Genomic DNA, 15,197 nt, shown 5'->3' on the forward strand with positions numbered 1-15,197 from the left:
GCGGGTACTTCCGCTCCGGGGGAAAGAGGCGGAGCCTGCGAGGAGAGTAGGCAGGTGATTGCCGGCTGCAGCCTGGAGCTTCCGGACCCTGGGAAGGGTACCGCCGCATCAGGGGTTGGAGGCAAGACTTTTGGTTTGGGGAGACAGAGGCATTAGGGGGTGACAGGACCCAGGACCTCTGAGTCGTAGGGATGCCCGGGAGTCTCAGGGACGTCTGGTAGCAGGAGCCTCGGAGCTCTTGCTGGGATGATAAGACGTTTTACAGCCCAGGGAGGGGTCAGGGGGGTGCAGAAGGGCTGGGAGTACCCTCAGGAGGTTTGTGGCAGAGGGGGCCAGCTGTCGGGTCCAAGGGTGGCTGTGGGTCCCCCGGGGTGACAGGCCTGGCTCTGCCCTCCCCCAGAACTGCCCTATCCAGATCATGGACCCTGAGGTGTCCCTGCTGCTGCAGTGCCCCCCGGGGGGGCTGCCTGAGGAGCAGGTACGGGCTGAGCTGAGCCCTGCCTACGACCGTCGCCCACTGCCAGGAGGGGACAAGGCCATCACCGCAGTCTGGGAGAGCCGGCTTCAGGCCCAGCCCTGGCTCTTTGACGCCCCCAAGTTCCGCCTGCACTCTGCCACCCTGGTGCCCACTGGCTCGCTGGGGCCACAGCTGCACCTGTGCCTGGGCCTTACTTCCTATCGAGACTTCCTGGGCACCAACTGGGCCAGCTCAGCTGCCTGGCTGCGACAGCAGGGGGCCGCCGACTGGGGTGACAAGCAAGCCTACCTGGCGGACCCCTTAGGGGTGGGCGCTGCACTGGCCACTGCTGACGACTTCCTTGTCTTCCTGCGCCGCTCTGGGCAGGTGGCTGAGGCACCTGGGCTAGTGGACGTGCCCGGTGGGCACCCTGAGCCTCAGGTGAGATGCCAGGCTGGGCGCAAAGGCACAAAGACCCAGAGAGCTGGGGTTTGTTTTCTTCATCCCTTGAAGGGGGAGTTGGTGCTTATCCGAAAGTCTCCGTTCAGGGCAGCCTCTCAGCCTCCCTGCTGAATCCTGCCCCAGACCCATGGGAAGTTAGGGAATTGGGGGTGGGGGTAGGGATGGAGGAGCTAGCTGGACCTGTGGTTTTCCATCTGGAAAAACAGGGCCTGGGTCAGGGGATCACCAAGCCTCTCACTCTGTGCCCAACCAGGCCCTCAGGGCCAGTGAGTGTGGGGAAAAGCAGGGCGAGAAGAGGGGAGCAGGGGCTGAGCCTGACCTCTTACAGGCCCTGTGCCCAGGTGGCAGACCCCTGCACATCAACCTCCCTGGGGAGCTGGTGGTGCATGAGCTCTTCTCCAGTGTCCTTCAGGAGATCTGTGATGAGGTGAGTGAGAGGCAGGTGGGACAGAGTGGTGGGCAAGGAGGGAGGGGATAGAACAATCCAGAATTTTGTAGGTCTGGGATGGCAGGAGTGTCTTTAGGCATCTGGCTTTTTTTTTTTTTTTTTTTGGCTGCCTCACGTGGCTTGTGGGATCTTAGTTCCTTGACCAGGGACTGAAACCAGGCCCTTGGCAGTGAGAGTGTGGAGTCCTAATCACTGGCCCGCCAGGGAATTCCCAGGCATCTGGCATTGAGCAAAGAGCTTGGCTTTGCAGCTAGGCACACTTGGAGTGGAATTCTAACCCTCACCTCTGTGTGCCTCGTCTCTGTGTTCCTCTTTACAATGGGGACAATAATAACTGTCTTGCCTACTCCCGCCAGGTTTGTTGAAAAGAGGAGTAAATGGGAGTCCCAATTACTTTTTAAAATTTTATTTATTTATTTTTGGCTGCGTTGGGTCTTCGTTGCTGTGCACAGGCTTTCTCTAGTTGAGGCAAGCGGGGGCTACTCTACGTTGCAATGCGCGGGCTTCTCATTGCCATGGCTTCTCTTGTTGCGGAGCACAGGCTCTAGGCGCATGGGCTTCAGTAGTTGTGGCATGTGGGCTCAGTAGTTGTGGCTCGTGGGCTCTAGAGCGCAGGCTCAATAGTTGTGGTGCACGGGCTTAGTTGCTCCGCAGCATGTGGGATCTTCCCGGACCAGGGATCAAACCCGTGTCCCCTGCATTGGCAGGCTGATTCTTAACCACTGCATCACCAGGGAAGCCCCCAGTTACTAAATTGACTTCCCTAGGGTGACCCTGGGCTAACTGTTCCATCTCTCCCATTGTGCTTTTCTCATGTGAAATGAACATGCCCAAGATCTGACATTCTGTGATTCTGGGCACTTGAACTACACACTGTAAAATGCTGTACAAGGGTAACATGCTGTTCTTCATTGAGAGGGGCAGGGATGTGGGCAGTGGGCACTGACAGGTGGTACACCTGGCCCCAGGTGAACCTGCCGCTGCTCACCCTGAGCCAGCCGCTGCTGTTGGGCATTGCCTGCAATGAGACCAGTGCCGGCCGTGCCAGTGCTGAGTTCTACGTCCAGTGAGTGAGCTCTGGGAGACAGGGTCCTGGGTCCTGGAGTAGGTGGGTGGTTGAGCGGCATGGCTGAGGCAGCGGGGACTCCACAGGGACCCTACAGGGTCTAAGCACTCACCAGGCCACTCTCACATCCTTGTCCAGGTGCAGCCTGACTTCGGAGCAGGTGAGGAAGCACTACACGAGTGGGGGACCTGAGGCCCACGAATCCACAGGAATCATCTTTGTGGAGTCACAGGTTTGAGGTGGCGAAGTGTGTCTCATTTGGACAAGGAGCTGGGTTGGGGCTTGCAGAGGCCTGGTGATGCATGTCTGTCTCCTGGGCCTGGGTCAGAGGGGCCTCCCACATCTCTCAGAGCTTCCCTCCAGAGGCACAAGACCTCATTGGGGATGTCCTCAGCCCAAGGGAGAGGGCCAGAACTGTGGGCACAGCTCCTGCAAGAAACCCGAGGTCGGAATATTTGGGTCTCACTGTCTTCCCACAGAGTGTGAGGAGGTTGCAGGAGACTGAAATGTGGGCCGAGCTCTGCCCCTCAGCCAAAGGCGCCATCTTCCTCTACAACGAATTCCAGGAAAGTTCCACCTAAGTCGCCCTAGAGTCCCCAGCCCTATCACCACAGCTCGGAAGACAATAAAGGACTTTATTCTTGGATTCCGTTGGCGTCTGCTGTTTCCGTGAGACAGAGAGAGGGGCCGGGGTGGCTGAGGGAGACAGGACAAGTGACTTGGGAAAAAAGGCCCAGCCTCAGTTTTCCCCTCTGTAAGCTGAGGGCTGTGCCCCCTTGCCAGGCTCCGGTGAAGTTCCAGGCCGATTATGGGGTGGAAACTGCTTTGTGAAACGCGTCTCGCTGCAGAGCGGAGTAACAGCCATGTCCGAGGGAACAGAGCAACGGGGGCTGAGCCGAAAGCCTCACTGAGGGTCAGGCCCCCTGCCGCAGCCTCCCCGGGCGGGCGCTGGCGCCTTTCTGCAAGTCCCCGGGCTGCTGTCTCGATGGGTGGATCCGAGGCGTCAAAGGCCAATGGATGTGCGGGGGCGGGGCTTCGCCGCTGTTCGGCACCCTCAGGCCTGTGGGCGTGGTCTGGGTGTCTACGCCAATGAGAGTATGGAGGCGGGGCCTGAATAGGAGCCGGAAACGGCGGCCGCCGAGGGGTCTGTGAGTGAAGGGGGGGCGGGGCTTGGTGTGGCTCTTCCTGCACCCGCCCCCCGAGCTCCCAGGGTGGGAAGGGGGTCTCGGCGTCCGGGGCTGGTTGTACAGACGCCCGGGTCAGAGGCGGGGACAGGGCCAGGACATTGGGGCCTGGTCTTCAGCAGGGAGGTTCCCCCGCCCCTGAGTCCCCGGGCCTGCTTCGGTTTTCCTTTGCATCTCAACGGGGCCAGGCCCCTTCCCTCTGCCCCCCACCCCCACCCCTCATCCCCGCTGCAGTGGTTGAAGTCTGCTCCCATCCCACTGTTCTTTGTGACCTTTCACCAGCTGCCCGCCTGCCTTCATGCTGCCCCTGCGCCTGCGCCGGCTGTGGCCCCACAACCCTCCCACTCGGTTCTTCGCAGCGGCCGCCCGGCAGCGGTGAGTCGGGCGCCTGGGGCCGGGCCCGGTCGTTCAGTAGGTTTTTGTGGCTGGCCTGCCCAATTCTAGGCCCTGCGCTAGGTGCCGGGATAGTCTAGGTGCTGGGATAGTCGTGATCTCTTACGCTGCGTCAGGCGCCTTACAGGCTTGTCAGATTACCCTCACCTTCACTGCTGAGAGGGCACAGGATCAGAGATTAAAGGATGACCCCCCAAGGTCATACAGGGAGTTAAGTGGCACATCTGGAATTTGAGCCCAACCAAACCCAATGCACATTCCACAACTCAGGTGGTTGTCAAGCGTCGCTGTGCATAACCCAGGCGGGGTGTGGGGAGCTTACAAAACTGCAGATTCCTGGGCGCTGCTCTGGAGATCCTGATTTGCAGGAATGAGGTGGGCCTCAAGAATCTATTTTTTAAAACATGCTTTTCAGGCGTTTCTGATGCAAGGGGTCTGAAAACTACACTTTGAGACAATCTGATCTGCCCCTTACCTGGAACAGTCAAAAAGGGAGGGATGATTTCGAGATCTCCCTTGGCACCTGCCTCAGCCCCCTCAGCATCTGGATGCTGGGTTGAAGGGTGTGGTCCAGCGGGGCTGGGACGGGCAGGGAAGGGGTATCCTCTGTGTTTTCCTTAGCCCCTGCAGGTTTGGGCCTCTCTCCACAGGTCTGGCCCCAGTAACTACTATGAACTGTTGGGGGTGCATCCTGGTGCCAGCGCTGAAGAAGTTAAACGAGCTTTCTTCTCCAAGTCCAAAGAGGTACCAGTGGTCTTAAGTGGAGTGGGGGAAGGGAAGTCTGAGCCAGATGGGGTCCGCTCCAAATTCTCAGGAATGGAGCTGAGAGGCTCACTCTGGCTGGTGCACATTCCCTCAGCATTCATAGGGAGGGGGAGCTGCCCCAAGGGGAGAGGTCTGGCCGGGTGGAAGGAAAGGCTGTGGGGCAGGAGCCAGGAGTCCTGTCTGATGGGCTGGGCTTGGTTCTCTTGACCTGCCTGCTCTTGAGAAAGCTGGGACCAGGGCATCCAATGAGAGCCAGGCAGCAGGTGGGGAGGGCTTGAACAAGGGGAGGGGGCAGGAGTTTGTGCTTCCTGACTCTCTGGTCTTCTAGAGGGATGTGCAGGCCTGAGAGTGAGGGTCACTGCCCAGGGAGGGCCTCTGGGTATGATATGAGCCCTTGTGGGTGGATATTATCAGGATAGGTCATGGGAAGGGAGATGAGGGGAGTCCTGCCCCACCCCAGCTGCACCCTGACCGGGACCCCAGGAACCCAGCCCTGCACAGCCGCTTTGTGGAGCTGAGTGAAGCGTACCAAGTGCTGAGCCATGAGCAGAGCCGCCGCAGCTATGACCACCAGCTCCGCTCGGCAGCTTCCCCAAAGTGTCCAGGAACCACAGCCCATCCCAGGTCTGCTCATCAGGCACACAGGTACAGTAGTCCTGCCCCCAGCTTGCCACCCCCAAGTCTCCTGGGGAGCCCCGTCTTTACACTGTCCCTTCTTCTACCTCCCAGCAGCTCCTGGGCACCCCCCAATGCAAAATACTGGGCCCAGTTTCATGAAGTGAGGCCTCAGGGACCAGAGTCAAGGCAGCAGCAGCACAAGCACAACCGGCGGGTGCTGGGGTACTGCCTCCTGATCATGCTGGCAGGCATGGGCCTGCACTATGTTGCCTTCAGGTGCGCGTCCCCCTAGGGTGATGGGCAGAGGGCAGGAGGGTGGGTGAAGCCCAGTGTCAGCCATCCATCCATACCACCCCTGTGGCCTGCACCCTTGTGTCTCTCAAGCTAAGAACTGCATGAAATAGGTCTCCTCCAGAGTCTCGTCTTATTTAGCAAAGGCAGCTCTGCACTAAGGGCTAATGTCATTTTCAGTTTTTTAGAATTTGAATTTAAATCTTGGTGCTGGTTGCCAGAGAGTGCTGGAGCCAACCAAAATCCTGCACAAGAAGGAAATGCATTGAACTGGGCCTCACCAGAAACTGTCTTCATTTGTTTGGTAGTTGCTGTTTTCCTGCCACTCTCTCATGCGTGCCATTGCCACTGAGGCTTGATAGCAAAGACACCTAAAGGCTGGTGCACACTGCTAGCAGTGTGCCTAGTTCAGTGACGGAGTTAGATGAACAAACCTTTCTAGTCGCCTTTAAGGACCTCCATGACGGAGCTGCTGTCACCACCTTCAGGACAGTCAGGGACCTGGATCGCCATTAGGCCCTGGACAAGAACCAGCTACTCTGTGCCCCTTTCCTCATCTAGCACAGGCAGTTAGCTGAGGTCCCCACAAGTGTAAAGCTGTGAGACCCTCAAGTAGGGTAGAGGGGGGTGGGACTTGGGAGACAGCGGGGAGTGGGGATTCCCAGAGTCGGTTGTAACCCCCTTGCAGGAAGCTGGAGCAGATGCATCGTAGCTTCATGGATGAAAAGGATCGGATCATCACAGCCATCTACAATGACACTCGAGCCCGGGCCAGGTCTGTCCCAGCTCTTTCCTGCCCTCTCCTCACTGTCCTGGCACCACCCTCCAGGATCCCAACCTGACCACCAGGTACTCTCCCCTGCAGGGCCAAGAGAGCCAGGCTCCAGGAGGAGCAACGGCTGGGGCCGCAGCTGCAGCCACCACCCGGGCCTCCTCAAGGCCCCGGGATCGTGCCCCCCGGCCCCAGCCCCTGAGCGGTTCACCTTGGAGAGCACACCTTGGATGGGGCCTGCGGTGTGCTCCCTTCTGGGACACCCCACTCCCCAAAACGCGTGCAATAAAGTGATTCTCAGAGCTCTTGTCTGGCTCGCTCCTACAGGCCCAGAGCCCCCGGCCCGGGCCCCGCCCTCCGGGTTCTGGCGGCGGCAACCCGGGAGCCCGGCCCCCTGGGCGGTGCGTCCCCTTTCCCCTGCTGCGGCAGGAGGTGGGGTGTGTGTAGAGGGGGCGGGCCCCGCCGGCGGCCTCGCCCCCCCTCCCCCACCCCGCCCCCGCCCCGCGGCCCGGTGGGGAGCGCGTGTCTGGGTCACATGAGCCGCCCGCCCGCCAGCCCGGGCCCGGCCCCCCGCCGTCCCCACCGTCCCCGCCGTCCCCGCCGCCCGCCGCCGCCACCACCGACCGCCCGCCCGCCCGGCTCCTCCGGCCGCCGCCGCCGCTGCGCTGCGCTGCGCTGCCTGCGCCCAGGGCTCGGGAGGGGGCCGCGGAGGAGCCGCCCACCGCGCCCGGCCCCCGCCCGCCGCTCCCGGGCCCGCGCCATGGGGCTCTGGCTGCCGCCGCCCCCCGCGCCGCCGGGCTAGGGCGATGCGGGCGCCCCCGGCGCGCGGCCCCCGCGGGCACCATGAGCCCCCTGCTCCGCCGCCTGCTGCTCGCCGCGCTCCTGCAGCTGGCCCCCGCCCAGGTACGTGCGTCCGCGACAACCCGCCCGCCCGCCGTGCCCTCTCTCAAGGTTGGCGGAAGTGGGGAGGCGCGGAGCGGCCGGGTTCTCGGGGATCCGCGGGGTCGGGCCTCGGACGGGGGCGTCTCGGGAGCCCGGCCTGGGCATCCCCCGGGAGGCGTCCCTCCCCGCCCGCCCGCCGGCCCAACTCCGGGGCCACTCCCCCGCCCCACCCCGTCCCCAGGGCGCAGCCGGGGGCGGGGCCGCCTCGGTGCCTGCAGGACGCGGTTCGGCGCTCGCTGTGCCCCCTCTTGATCTGTGGCCTCGAGAACAAGCCCGGTCCCTAGGCTTGGAGGTTCGACGCTGCCGGCAGAGCGTGCCTGGGGGGTTGTAGCCAGGACAGGTCCCAGGTCCCAGGTGGCCTGGAGAGGACAGGTAAAGCTAGAGTGGCCCCACGAACAGAGTAGTCTGGAAATAAGCCTCCTGACTGCAAGGGCAGAGCCCTGGGGCCAGCGACAGGGCTAGCCCTTCCTGGAGTGCACCTTGGGTCCAGGTTTCTTCTCTCCTGCAGGGCCCGGTCTCCCAGCCTGATGCCCCTGGTCATCAGAAGAAAGGTAATAGTAACAATAGGAACTTTCTACTAGCCAGCACTAAGAATCTTTTTTTCCAGTCCTGATTCCAGACTCTGTGTATTCCTCATCTTGTGTAATCACAGTCCTCTGTAAGATGCAAACTCTTATTCTGCCCATTTCACAGAAGAGGAGATTGAGGCAGGGGGGTTCCTGGGTTCTGGATGAACAGGACAGGGAAGACAGATTGGGAGGGCAGAAGTGGGGGCTAGTGGAGGGTGGCTGTGACACGAGAACTAAGGAGAACAGCTTCTGGGCGCAGGGGTAGGGGAACCAGGGAGCAGCTGCAGGAAACCCAGTGGGGACTTAACCCTTACGCATCTGCCCCCAGTGGTGTCATGGATAGACGTGTATGCTCGTGCCACCTGCCAGCCGCGGGAGGTTGTGGTGCCCCTGACCATGGAGCTCATGGGCACTGTGGCCAAGCAACTGGTGCCCAGCTGCGTGACGGTGCAGCGCTGTGGCGGCTGCTGCCCTGACGACGGCCTGGAGTGTGTGCCTACTGGGCAGCACCAAGTCCGAATGCAGGTATGGGGCAGGTGGAGTGTGCCTGGCTGGATGCTAGCGTTCTGGGGACTGAGAGGGTGGCAACCAGAGCCCTGGCTGGTGGGCAAGGTATTCTCATTTCTCCAGCCCATGGAGCGTCCCTTTCCTCTCTCTCTGACGGTCTCTCTCCCTGTTCTCCTGAGCGCAGATCCTCATGATCCGGTACCCAAGCAGTCAGCTGGGGGAGATGTCCCTGGAAGAACACAGCCAGTGTGAATGCAGGTGCCAGCCAGCCCCCACTCCTGAGTTCGCAGAGACAAGGCTTGGGGGGTGCTAGGTGTGGTGGTACACCACAGCGGGGACCGGGTATCCAAGAGTATAGCCGGGTAGGCCTGGGATCTAGGGCAAGAGAGTAGGATGCTTGGCTTCCTGATCCTCTTTTTCCTTGTCTCTGTCTATCTCTCTTACTTTTCAGACCAAAAAAACGAGAGAGTGCTGTGAAGCTGGACAGGTGAGTCTTGGGCTCTTGCTGAGGTGGGGTTGGAGCCCAGGCCCAGCACCCAGAATGTAATGTGTGGGTGGGGCGGGGGGGTGTAAGAGTGTGTCAGGAAGTTGTGGTCCCCCGCCTTCTCCTCCCACTCGTGTCCCCCTCTCCCCTTTTCCTCTGCTTCCCAAGACTATATGCTCTTCCCCAACCCCAGCTCCCGGGAAGACTCTTACTTCTCACCCGAGACATGTTGCTTCTCCTCCTAGGGCTTCCACTCCCCACCACCGTCCCCAGCCCCGCTCTGTTCCGGGCTGGGACCCTGCCCCCGGAGCACCCTCCCCAGCTGACATCACCCATCCCACTCCAGCCCCAGGCCCCTCTGCCCACGCTGCCCCCAGCGCCGCCAGCGCCCTGACCCCCGGACCTGCCGCTGCCGCTGCCGACGCCGCAGCTTCCTCCGTTGTCAAGGGCGGGGCTTAGAGCTCAACCCAGACACCTGCAGGTGAGGAGTCGGGTGTGGCGTCAAGGTGCCATCCTGGAGCAGGTCCCAGTGAGCCTGCTGGTGGGAGAAGAGCCAGGGAAGGGGAAGCTTTGAGTGTGCTGAACTATTGACCAGGCGCCTGCTGGCACTGGGGTCAGCATAAACAAGGCTCACATTCTGATGCGGAGTCAGACACGAGGGCACGTGATGCCAACACAGGAAGTCAAGCCAGGACCTGTGGTGAGGGCCCCCTGACGTTGTCTTTGAGAGGTTAGAGATGTCCTGGAAGACGTGACATCGCCGGGTGTAGAAAAGAGAAAGACAGCCTTCCAGTTTGCAAGGCTCTGAGCCTTCCCAGAAACCCCTGTGGTAGAGTTTGTTCCACCTTATGTGCTCCAAGAGGCCAGGGGATGTGGTGGAACGCTGGTCCACCCTTGTCCAAGTTGCTTCTCACCACCCCTCCTTTCCACAGCGGGGCCATGGGGTGGCGTCCTGTGGACCAGGCCAGCTGGGGCTTCCCAGGAGTGTTAGGGGAGAATGAGGTTCACAGAAGGTAAGAAGTGGGTGAGTCTAGAGGAGCAAGGGCTGAGCTGTGCCAGCATGAACAGACCCCTTCTTCCTTTTTCAGGTGCCGGAAGCTGCGAAGGTGATACATTGCTTTTCAAACTCCGTGGGGCCACTTGCCTCGCAGGCCTGCCCAGAGGGCAACAAGAGGGCATCCTGGTGAGAACAGTCCAGTCCCCAAGACTTCAACCTGGGCGGAAGCTCCTGCAGGACCTGGGCCTCTCAGAGGGCTTTCCAACTGCCCCTTGTCTCTCTGAGGCTGCCGTCCAACAAAGTGGACAGAGTTGGATGAAGAGACCTGGAGGCAGCACGAGGGGTCATGTACCATCTTGGGAGAGAATGGGGTCCCGGCTCAGTTTTTAACCACCTTGTGCAAGTGAGCATCTTACAACTGGCTCCTCCGTCCCCTCACTAAGAAGACCCTGGTCCTCTACAAAAAAATGAGAGTTGGGCTTCAGTACAAGAACTGTGAACCCCAGTCCCGATAAAAGAGATAGAAGGAACTGTCTCTGCCTGTGTCACTGTTTGTCACTGTCCGGGCTGGCTGGTTTGGACATAAATGTCTGCGTCACACTGCCTCCTAGACATGGAGCTTAGAGGAGATGAGGCCCAAGGCCCCACAACAGGTCACAGAGCCAGAATCGTGCATCCTTCACGTTCATGTTGTGCTAGCAGGCCCTGGGGAGTCCCTGCCCCTCTGCTCATTACAAGGGTTCCTTTCTGGAAGGAGAGGGCCAGTGAGCTTGAGGTGGGACCCAGATCTGCTGAATGACCTTGGTTGTCACTACCTCTCATTCTGAGGCTCAGTTCCCACATGTGCACACGGAGGGAACCGATGATTACTGTGGTCTGGGCCCTTGGGCTCCAAAAAAGAGAGTCACGTAATAGGAAAGAACACCCATCTTCCCTGCCGGGTGACACTCTGTGTTTGCAGCTTTTTGCTCCCGGTAGCTTAACTCGAAGGTCACGCACCTGGTCTGCCCTCACCTCACTCCCACATCCCCGAAAGGGAGGCAGCACCAGAGGTCTGTGGTCGGTGGGCTCCGCTCACCCCAGCCACACGGTCTTCTCCACTCTCACCTCCCTTGCACCTTGGGCTCCCCTCCTCAGGCGCTGCTTGGGACTCCTCTGACCTTTATCTGACCCAGCCCAAGCTCAGTGGCCAGCTTTCGGCCTGTAACCTTCAGTGCCCCTGGGTCTGAGTGATGAGGGGGTGAACTGAAGGGCAACCTTGGGCACCAGTGCTTTGCCCCATCGAGACAGAACATTCATGGCAGAGGTTAAGCCAAAGCAGCTCCCCTAATGGAGGCCTTCTCTAAAGTGTTAGAGGGTGGGGTAGTGATCTTGTTGGGCCCAAACCAAGAGTGGGGTTAAACCAGAAGAGACAATTCCTGACAGTGATTGCTACTTTCAAATAATTTTCTCAGCTATTCTGTCACCCAAAATGCCAGAGCTCAATTAGAGTGAGACAGATGAGGGTTAGGGACAGTAGCTACCACCTCCCAAGGCCATTTAAGCCTGCCCAGCGTGCACACTGCTTCGTATGTGCCTTCTCGCCTAGTCCTCAATTCTGAGTGTTGTAATCTTCCTTTTTCAGTTGAGGAAATAGGCTCGAAAACTCTGACTGACCTGGGGATTTGACCTCAGGTCGACTCTCTCCCTAACACTCAACTTAGGCTTATCTGCCTCCCAACTGCAGGTTCATTACTTCAATGGACAGATGTTCACTCCTGGGTGCTGTGGTGCCTGGAAATAAGTCCGGTTGGGGAACGGACCCAGCCAGACCATTACAGTCGTGATTCAGGGGTCATTGTGCAGCAGGTAGAGGCAGGCCTGTACACCGGGAGAGAAAAAAGGGAGAGAGCATTCGCCGTGGACCAGGGCCTGACAGTGCACGTCACTTGCAGCGATCCTACAGGGGCCCTGCGGGGTGGATGTTATCAAGCCCGAGTTACCAGGCCAAGGAACTTGCTCAAGGTCACACAGCCTGTCAATGAGTGGCAGACCCTGGATTCAAACCCAGGGCTCACTCTGAAGCCAGGCTCTTTCCACAGCAACTGAGGATTGTGGATCCTGAAGAGGCTCAGGGGCAAACAGGAGAGGCTGGGGGCGACATAAAATGGTGTCTTAAGACCCCCGCCGCGAACCCGCGCCCACCTGACCTTAATTTCACCTCGACCGGAAGTGCCTTCGGCCCTTTCAGAAGTCACTTTCACCTAACCTTACGGACTACAGAGCCACCGGACCTGACGCATAAGTCACATGGCGGCGCGGGGGGCGGAGCTAGAGAAGGCCGCCCAGGCGGGCGTGTGGCCGCGGGTTTCGCACGGTCCAATGAGGGCGGGCGGCGTGGCCGGGTCTGGTGGCAACGATGACGCGCCTGCGCAGAGACGGCAGCAGGACTGGGGTTGACTCCGGGGGCGCGGCGAGGAGGTGAGCGGGGGCCACAGCCCGGGCTGTGGGGAGCCGGGGTGCAAGGGGGCAGGCTGGATTAGGCGGGGCAGGAGCGGGCCGGGGCTCGGAGTGTCAACAAGGGATAGGTTACGAGGGAATTGAAGGTTGGGGTCAGAGCTGTCTGGGGATGCCGCAGGGGGAGGGTTCTCACGCTTCACGGGGCGGGGCTCCGGGAGTCGGGGCGGGACGTGGAACGGAGACGGGTGGGACCTCTGAGCTTGTGCCAGTGGAAGGCGGAGCTCCAGGCCTGGGGGCGGGGCTAGGACTGGTGAGGGACGGAGGCTGGCCCTTGGAGGAGGAGCTGGAACAGGCGGAAGGAGGAGCCTCGGGTTTGGAGACCGAGGGGGAAGGAGCCCAGGCACTGGGGGCGCGGCCTCAGCCGGTGAGTGGCGCGGCTACAGTTCAGGAAAAGGGGTCTAGTCCTGTCGGGGGCGGGACTACAGGGCCGGGGGCGGAACCACGCCCTCTAAAGGGTGGGGCTAAGGAGCCCAGCGAAGGGGTAGGCCCAGGTAATGGCCCGGGGCGTCCACGCGGGGGCGGTCTCCGTGGTGGCCGTGCCTGGGGGCGCGGTAGGCCGAGAACTCCCCCGGGAGAGGTGGTGTGGGTGGAGCGGGCTCGGCGGCCACCCGACACGGGGCCAGTCTGGGTGCCCCGCAGGCCCCCGAGGGCTCAGAGTTGGGGCGGCGCCTCGGGCGGAGGCACAGGACCAGCCTGGGGGGTACCCCCGGAGGACAGGGGCTCCCCGGAGCCACCCAGTGGCGATGTGTGGGTGCCTCGGGGCCGACCCCCTGCGGCAGCCGCAGAGGTGTGGGTTTGCTGGGCGGGAGGCAATTGGGTGTGGCGTGAATGGGGTCGCCCGGTTGGGGCAACTGCTGCGCAGCCAGATAGGGTTTGGACTTTGCGGAAAGGGACAGGGGGGAATTGAAGAGCAGAGCTGGGGACTGGGAGGGACGGAAGGGCAGGGGGTGAGCAAAGGGGCTGGACCCTGGCTGCTGTGGCCTCCCCTGACCCCCTCCCCCCGCTGCTGGGGTCCTCGGGCAAGCCCCCTTCTCCCTGGACTGGTAAGTGTGGCCGCGGAGCCTGGGGGAGGGGGCGGTGACACGGGACAAGGGGATCCCCAGGGGCAGGCAAGGTACGGTGGGGTGGAATCCTCCTGGTACTTGCCCGTATTCCATGCCCTCCCGTTCCTCTCCCCCGGTTGGTTGGTCGGGGTCTGTCCCCGCAGAAACATGAGGCTGAGCTGGGTCCTGACAGTATTGTCCATCTGCCTGAGCGCCCTGGTCACGGCCGCCGGGGCCGAGGGCAAACGGAAGCTGCAGATCGGAGTCAAGAAACGGGTAGACCACTGTCCCATCAAATCACGCAAAGGGGACGTCCTGCACATGCACTACACGGTGGGTGAGGAAGTGGAGCTTTTGGGGGTGGGTGGGCCTTCCGGGGACCAGAAAGGACTTGGGACCCAGGTGTGTCTGCCAAAAGGTGGGTCACCTTGGGCAAGTCTCCTCATCTACTTTGCATGATCCTATCTTGCTCTTAACTGTCTACTCCCAGTTGGCACCAGCAAGCAGTGCAATGTACTGTGAGCTGCCCAAGGTTCTGTCCCTTTCTAGGACTATGGCCGCCAGTGCTGTGGGCTGCCACCTTGATGGGAAGAGCACCTGGGGGTGGGGGTGTCAGAGCAGACCCTCCTCCTCACTGGCCTTCCCATGGTCTCACAGGGTAAGCTGGAAGATGGAACAGAGTTTGACAGCAGCCTGCCCCAGAACCAGCCCTTTGTCTTCTCCCTGGGCACAGGCCAGGTCATCAAGGGCTGGGACCAGGGGCTGCTAGGGTGAGTCGAGGGGCCATGGCTGTGGTCCAGGAGGTGAACTGTGGGAGGCAAGCTCCAGGTATGGGGTGGGGGCAGGGAGCCTGGGTGCTGCCACATGCTGAACATGTATTGTCCTACAGGATGTGTGAGGGGGAAAAGCGGAAGCTGGTGATCCCATCAGAGCTAGGTAAGAGGCCCTTCCTGAATGGGGATAGGGAGTTCAGGGTTATATCTACGTAAGGGTGAAGGCTGGTTCAGCCTCTGCACGGATGTCCACTCAATCCATTCAATACATGCCACTTCCAAGTCTAGTTGTGTCCAGCAGTGAGGACAGGGCAAGACCCTTGGGACGCTTGGCTCTGGTGCCCACTCTTTGCCCTCTACAAGACCTTTAGCAACGCCCTCCCAAATCCATTACACCTTCTGCATTTCTGGCCTCGTGCTGGGATGGGCAGAGGCTTGGTTTCAGCCTGGTTGTCTGCAGAACACCTCACTGCCTGGCCACGGCTCACTTTCTTTGTGCATCTCTGCAGGGTACGGAGAGCGGGGAGCTCCCCCAAAGATTCCAGGTAATAAACCTTCCTGCCCCCCATCTCCTGTACCCATTCCATCTCCCTGTGGCCCTGGTTCTCATTCTGATCCCACTTCTCCCCTGCAGGCGGTGCAACCTTGGTGTTCGAGGTGGAGCTGCTCAAAATCGAGCGACGTTCAGAACTGTAGCCAAACTGGGGAGGGCTGGGGGAGAGGCCCCCATCTGGGACCAGACTGTTTAAAGAAAGAAAAAAAACTTTAAAGCCCACGAAGTGAGCCTGTGTTTGTTTGTGGGCCCTGGAGACTTAGAAACCACAGCTTCAGCCTTCCCTCTCCCTCATCCTCCCCCCATCCCTCCCTCTCCTTTCCTGGCTGCAGAGCCTTGGGGTCTAGTAGGCTCAGTGGCATGGAGGTCATGAT

At 60.7% G+C, this 15,197-nt stretch overlaps 4 protein-coding genes across 20 annotated transcripts; all 4 read left to right on the forward strand.

Moving 5' to 3' along the window:
* The first annotated feature begins 17 nt into the window (after nucleotides 1–17).
* Nucleotides 18–3,079, forward strand: NUDT22 (nudix hydrolase 22). 2 transcript variants are annotated; one of them, XM_060019126.1, is made up of 6 exons: nucleotides 18–121; nucleotides 401–898; nucleotides 1,248–1,346; nucleotides 2,336–2,433; nucleotides 2,572–2,672; nucleotides 2,913–3,079. In XM_060019126.1, exons 2-5 carry the CDS (start codon nucleotides 419–421, stop codon nucleotides 2,669–2,671), a joined length of 777 nt encoding a protein of 258 aa, XP_059875109.1. In that variant the 5' UTR covers nucleotides 18–121; nucleotides 401–418; the 3' UTR covers nucleotide 2,672; nucleotides 2,913–3,079. The 2 variants fall into 2 exon arrangements, with proteins under 2 accessions (XP_059875109.1, XP_059875108.1); XM_060019125.1 differs by having other exon boundaries at nucleotides 2,572–2,665.
* Nucleotides 3,080–3,263: 184 nt separating this feature from the next.
* On the forward strand, nucleotides 3,264–6,797 carry DNAJC4 (DnaJ heat shock protein family (Hsp40) member C4). 8 transcript variants are annotated; one of them, XM_060019121.1, is made up of 7 exons: nucleotides 3,264–3,577; nucleotides 3,900–3,992; nucleotides 4,661–4,754; nucleotides 5,259–5,420; nucleotides 5,505–5,669; nucleotides 6,373–6,459; nucleotides 6,550–6,797. In XM_060019121.1, the coding sequence occupies exons 1-7, from the start codon at nucleotides 3,451–3,453 to the stop codon at nucleotides 6,656–6,658; spliced, it is 837 nt and encodes a 278-aa protein (XP_059875104.1). In that variant the 5' UTR covers nucleotides 3,264–3,450; the 3' UTR covers nucleotides 6,659–6,797. The 8 variants fall into 8 exon arrangements, with proteins under 8 accessions (XP_059875104.1, XP_059875100.1, XP_059875101.1 ...); XM_060019117.1 differs by having other exon boundaries at nucleotides 3,265–3,577; nucleotides 5,190–5,420; XM_060019118.1 differs by having other exon boundaries at nucleotides 3,266–3,577; nucleotides 5,190–5,420; nucleotides 5,508–5,669.
* A 345-nt stretch (nucleotides 6,798–7,142) lies between these two features.
* Nucleotides 7,143–10,208, forward strand: VEGFB (vascular endothelial growth factor B). Of its 4 annotated transcripts, none has more exons than XM_060019133.2 (7): nucleotides 7,143–7,359; nucleotides 7,889–7,949; nucleotides 8,296–8,492; nucleotides 8,659–8,732; nucleotides 8,926–8,961; nucleotides 9,204–9,439; nucleotides 10,047–10,182. In XM_060019133.2, the coding sequence occupies exons 1-6, from the start codon at nucleotides 7,300–7,302 to the stop codon at nucleotides 9,415–9,417; spliced, it is 642 nt and encodes a 213-aa protein (XP_059875116.1). In that variant the 5' UTR covers nucleotides 7,143–7,299; the 3' UTR covers nucleotides 9,418–9,439; nucleotides 10,047–10,182. The 4 variants fall into 4 exon arrangements, with proteins under 4 accessions (XP_059875116.1, XP_059875118.1, XP_059875117.1 ...); XM_060019135.2 differs by having other exon boundaries at nucleotides 7,146–7,359; nucleotides 9,305–9,439; nucleotides 10,047–10,208; XM_060019134.2 differs by having other exon boundaries at nucleotides 7,146–7,359; nucleotides 7,907–7,949.
* Nucleotides 10,209–12,279: 2,071 nt separating this feature from the next.
* FKBP2 (FKBP prolyl isomerase 2) lies at nucleotides 12,280–15,045 on the forward strand. Of its 6 annotated transcripts, none has more exons than XM_060019128.1 (6): nucleotides 12,280–12,415; nucleotides 13,662–13,830; nucleotides 14,155–14,267; nucleotides 14,387–14,433; nucleotides 14,780–14,815; nucleotides 14,905–15,045. In XM_060019128.1, exons 1-6 carry the CDS (start codon nucleotides 12,354–12,356, stop codon nucleotides 14,964–14,966), a joined length of 489 nt encoding a protein of 162 aa, XP_059875111.1. In that variant the 5' UTR covers nucleotides 12,280–12,353; the 3' UTR covers nucleotides 14,967–15,045. The 6 variants fall into 6 exon arrangements, with proteins under 6 accessions (XP_059875111.1, XP_059875112.1, XP_059875114.1 ...); XM_060019129.1 differs by lacking the exon at nucleotides 12,280–12,415 and adding an exon at nucleotides 12,679–12,818; XM_060019131.1 differs by lacking the exon at nucleotides 12,280–12,415 and adding an exon at nucleotides 12,902–12,945.
* The last annotated feature ends 152 nt before the right edge of the window (nucleotides 15,046–15,197 follow it).

Source organism: Delphinus delphis, chromosome 8, assembly GCF_949987515.2.
Source record: "Delphinus delphis chromosome 8, mDelDel1.2, whole genome shotgun sequence".
In the NCBI taxonomy this organism is placed as follows: domain Eukaryota; kingdom Metazoa; phylum Chordata; class Mammalia; order Artiodactyla; family Delphinidae; genus Delphinus; species Delphinus delphis.

What these genes read in the sequence shown, in the direction of transcription:
- NUDT22 (XM_060019125.1), top strand. Translation starts at nt 419, where the DNA reads ATGGACCCTGAGGTGTCCCTGCTGCTGCAGTGCCCCCCGGGGGGGCTG. An exon ending in GTGGGCACCCTGAGCCTCAG is followed by an intron (nt 899 to 1,247) that starts GTGAGATGCCAG and finishes GACCTCTTACAG; the next exon opens with GCCCTGTGCCCAGGTGGCAG. An exon ending in TCATCTTTGTGGAGTCACAG is followed by an intron (nt 2,666 to 2,912) that starts GTTTGAGGTGGC and finishes GTCTTCCCACAG; the next exon opens with AGTGTGAGGAGGTTGCAGGA.
- DNAJC4 (XM_060019117.1), top strand. Translation starts at nt 3,451, where the DNA reads ATGTGCGGGGGCGGGGCTTCGCCGCTGTTCGGCACCCTCAGGCCTGTG. An exon ending in GCAGCGGCCGCCCGGCAGCG is followed by an intron (nt 3,993 to 4,660) that starts GTGAGTCGGGCG and finishes CTCTCTCCACAG; the next exon opens with GTCTGGCCCCAGTAACTACT. An exon ending in TCTGCTCATCAGGCACACAG is followed by an intron (nt 5,421 to 5,504) that starts GTACAGTAGTCC and finishes TCTACCTCCCAG; the next exon opens with CAGCTCCTGGGCACCCCCCA.
- VEGFB (XM_060019133.2), top strand. Translation starts at nt 7,300, where the DNA reads ATGAGCCCCCTGCTCCGCCGCCTGCTGCTCGCCGCGCTCCTGCAGCTG. An exon ending in AGCACCAAGTCCGAATGCAG is followed by an intron (nt 8,493 to 8,658) that starts GTATGGGGCAGG and finishes TCCTGAGCGCAG; the next exon opens with ATCCTCATGATCCGGTACCC. An exon ending in CACAGCCAGTGTGAATGCAG is followed by an intron (nt 8,733 to 8,925) that starts GTGCCAGCCAGC and finishes CTTACTTTTCAG; the next exon opens with ACCAAAAAAACGAGAGAGTG.
- FKBP2 (XM_060019127.1), top strand. Translation starts at nt 12,949, where the DNA reads ATGGCCCGGGGCGTCCACGCGGGGGCGGTCTCCGTGGTGGCCGTGCCT. An exon ending in GCCCCCTTCTCCCTGGACTG is followed by an intron (nt 13,498 to 13,661) that starts GTAAGTGTGGCC and finishes CTGTCCCCGCAG; the next exon opens with AAACATGAGGCTGAGCTGGG. An exon ending in AGCTCCCCCAAAGATTCCAG is followed by an intron (nt 14,816 to 14,904) that starts GTAATAAACCTT and finishes TCTCCCCTGCAG; the next exon opens with GCGGTGCAACCTTGGTGTTC.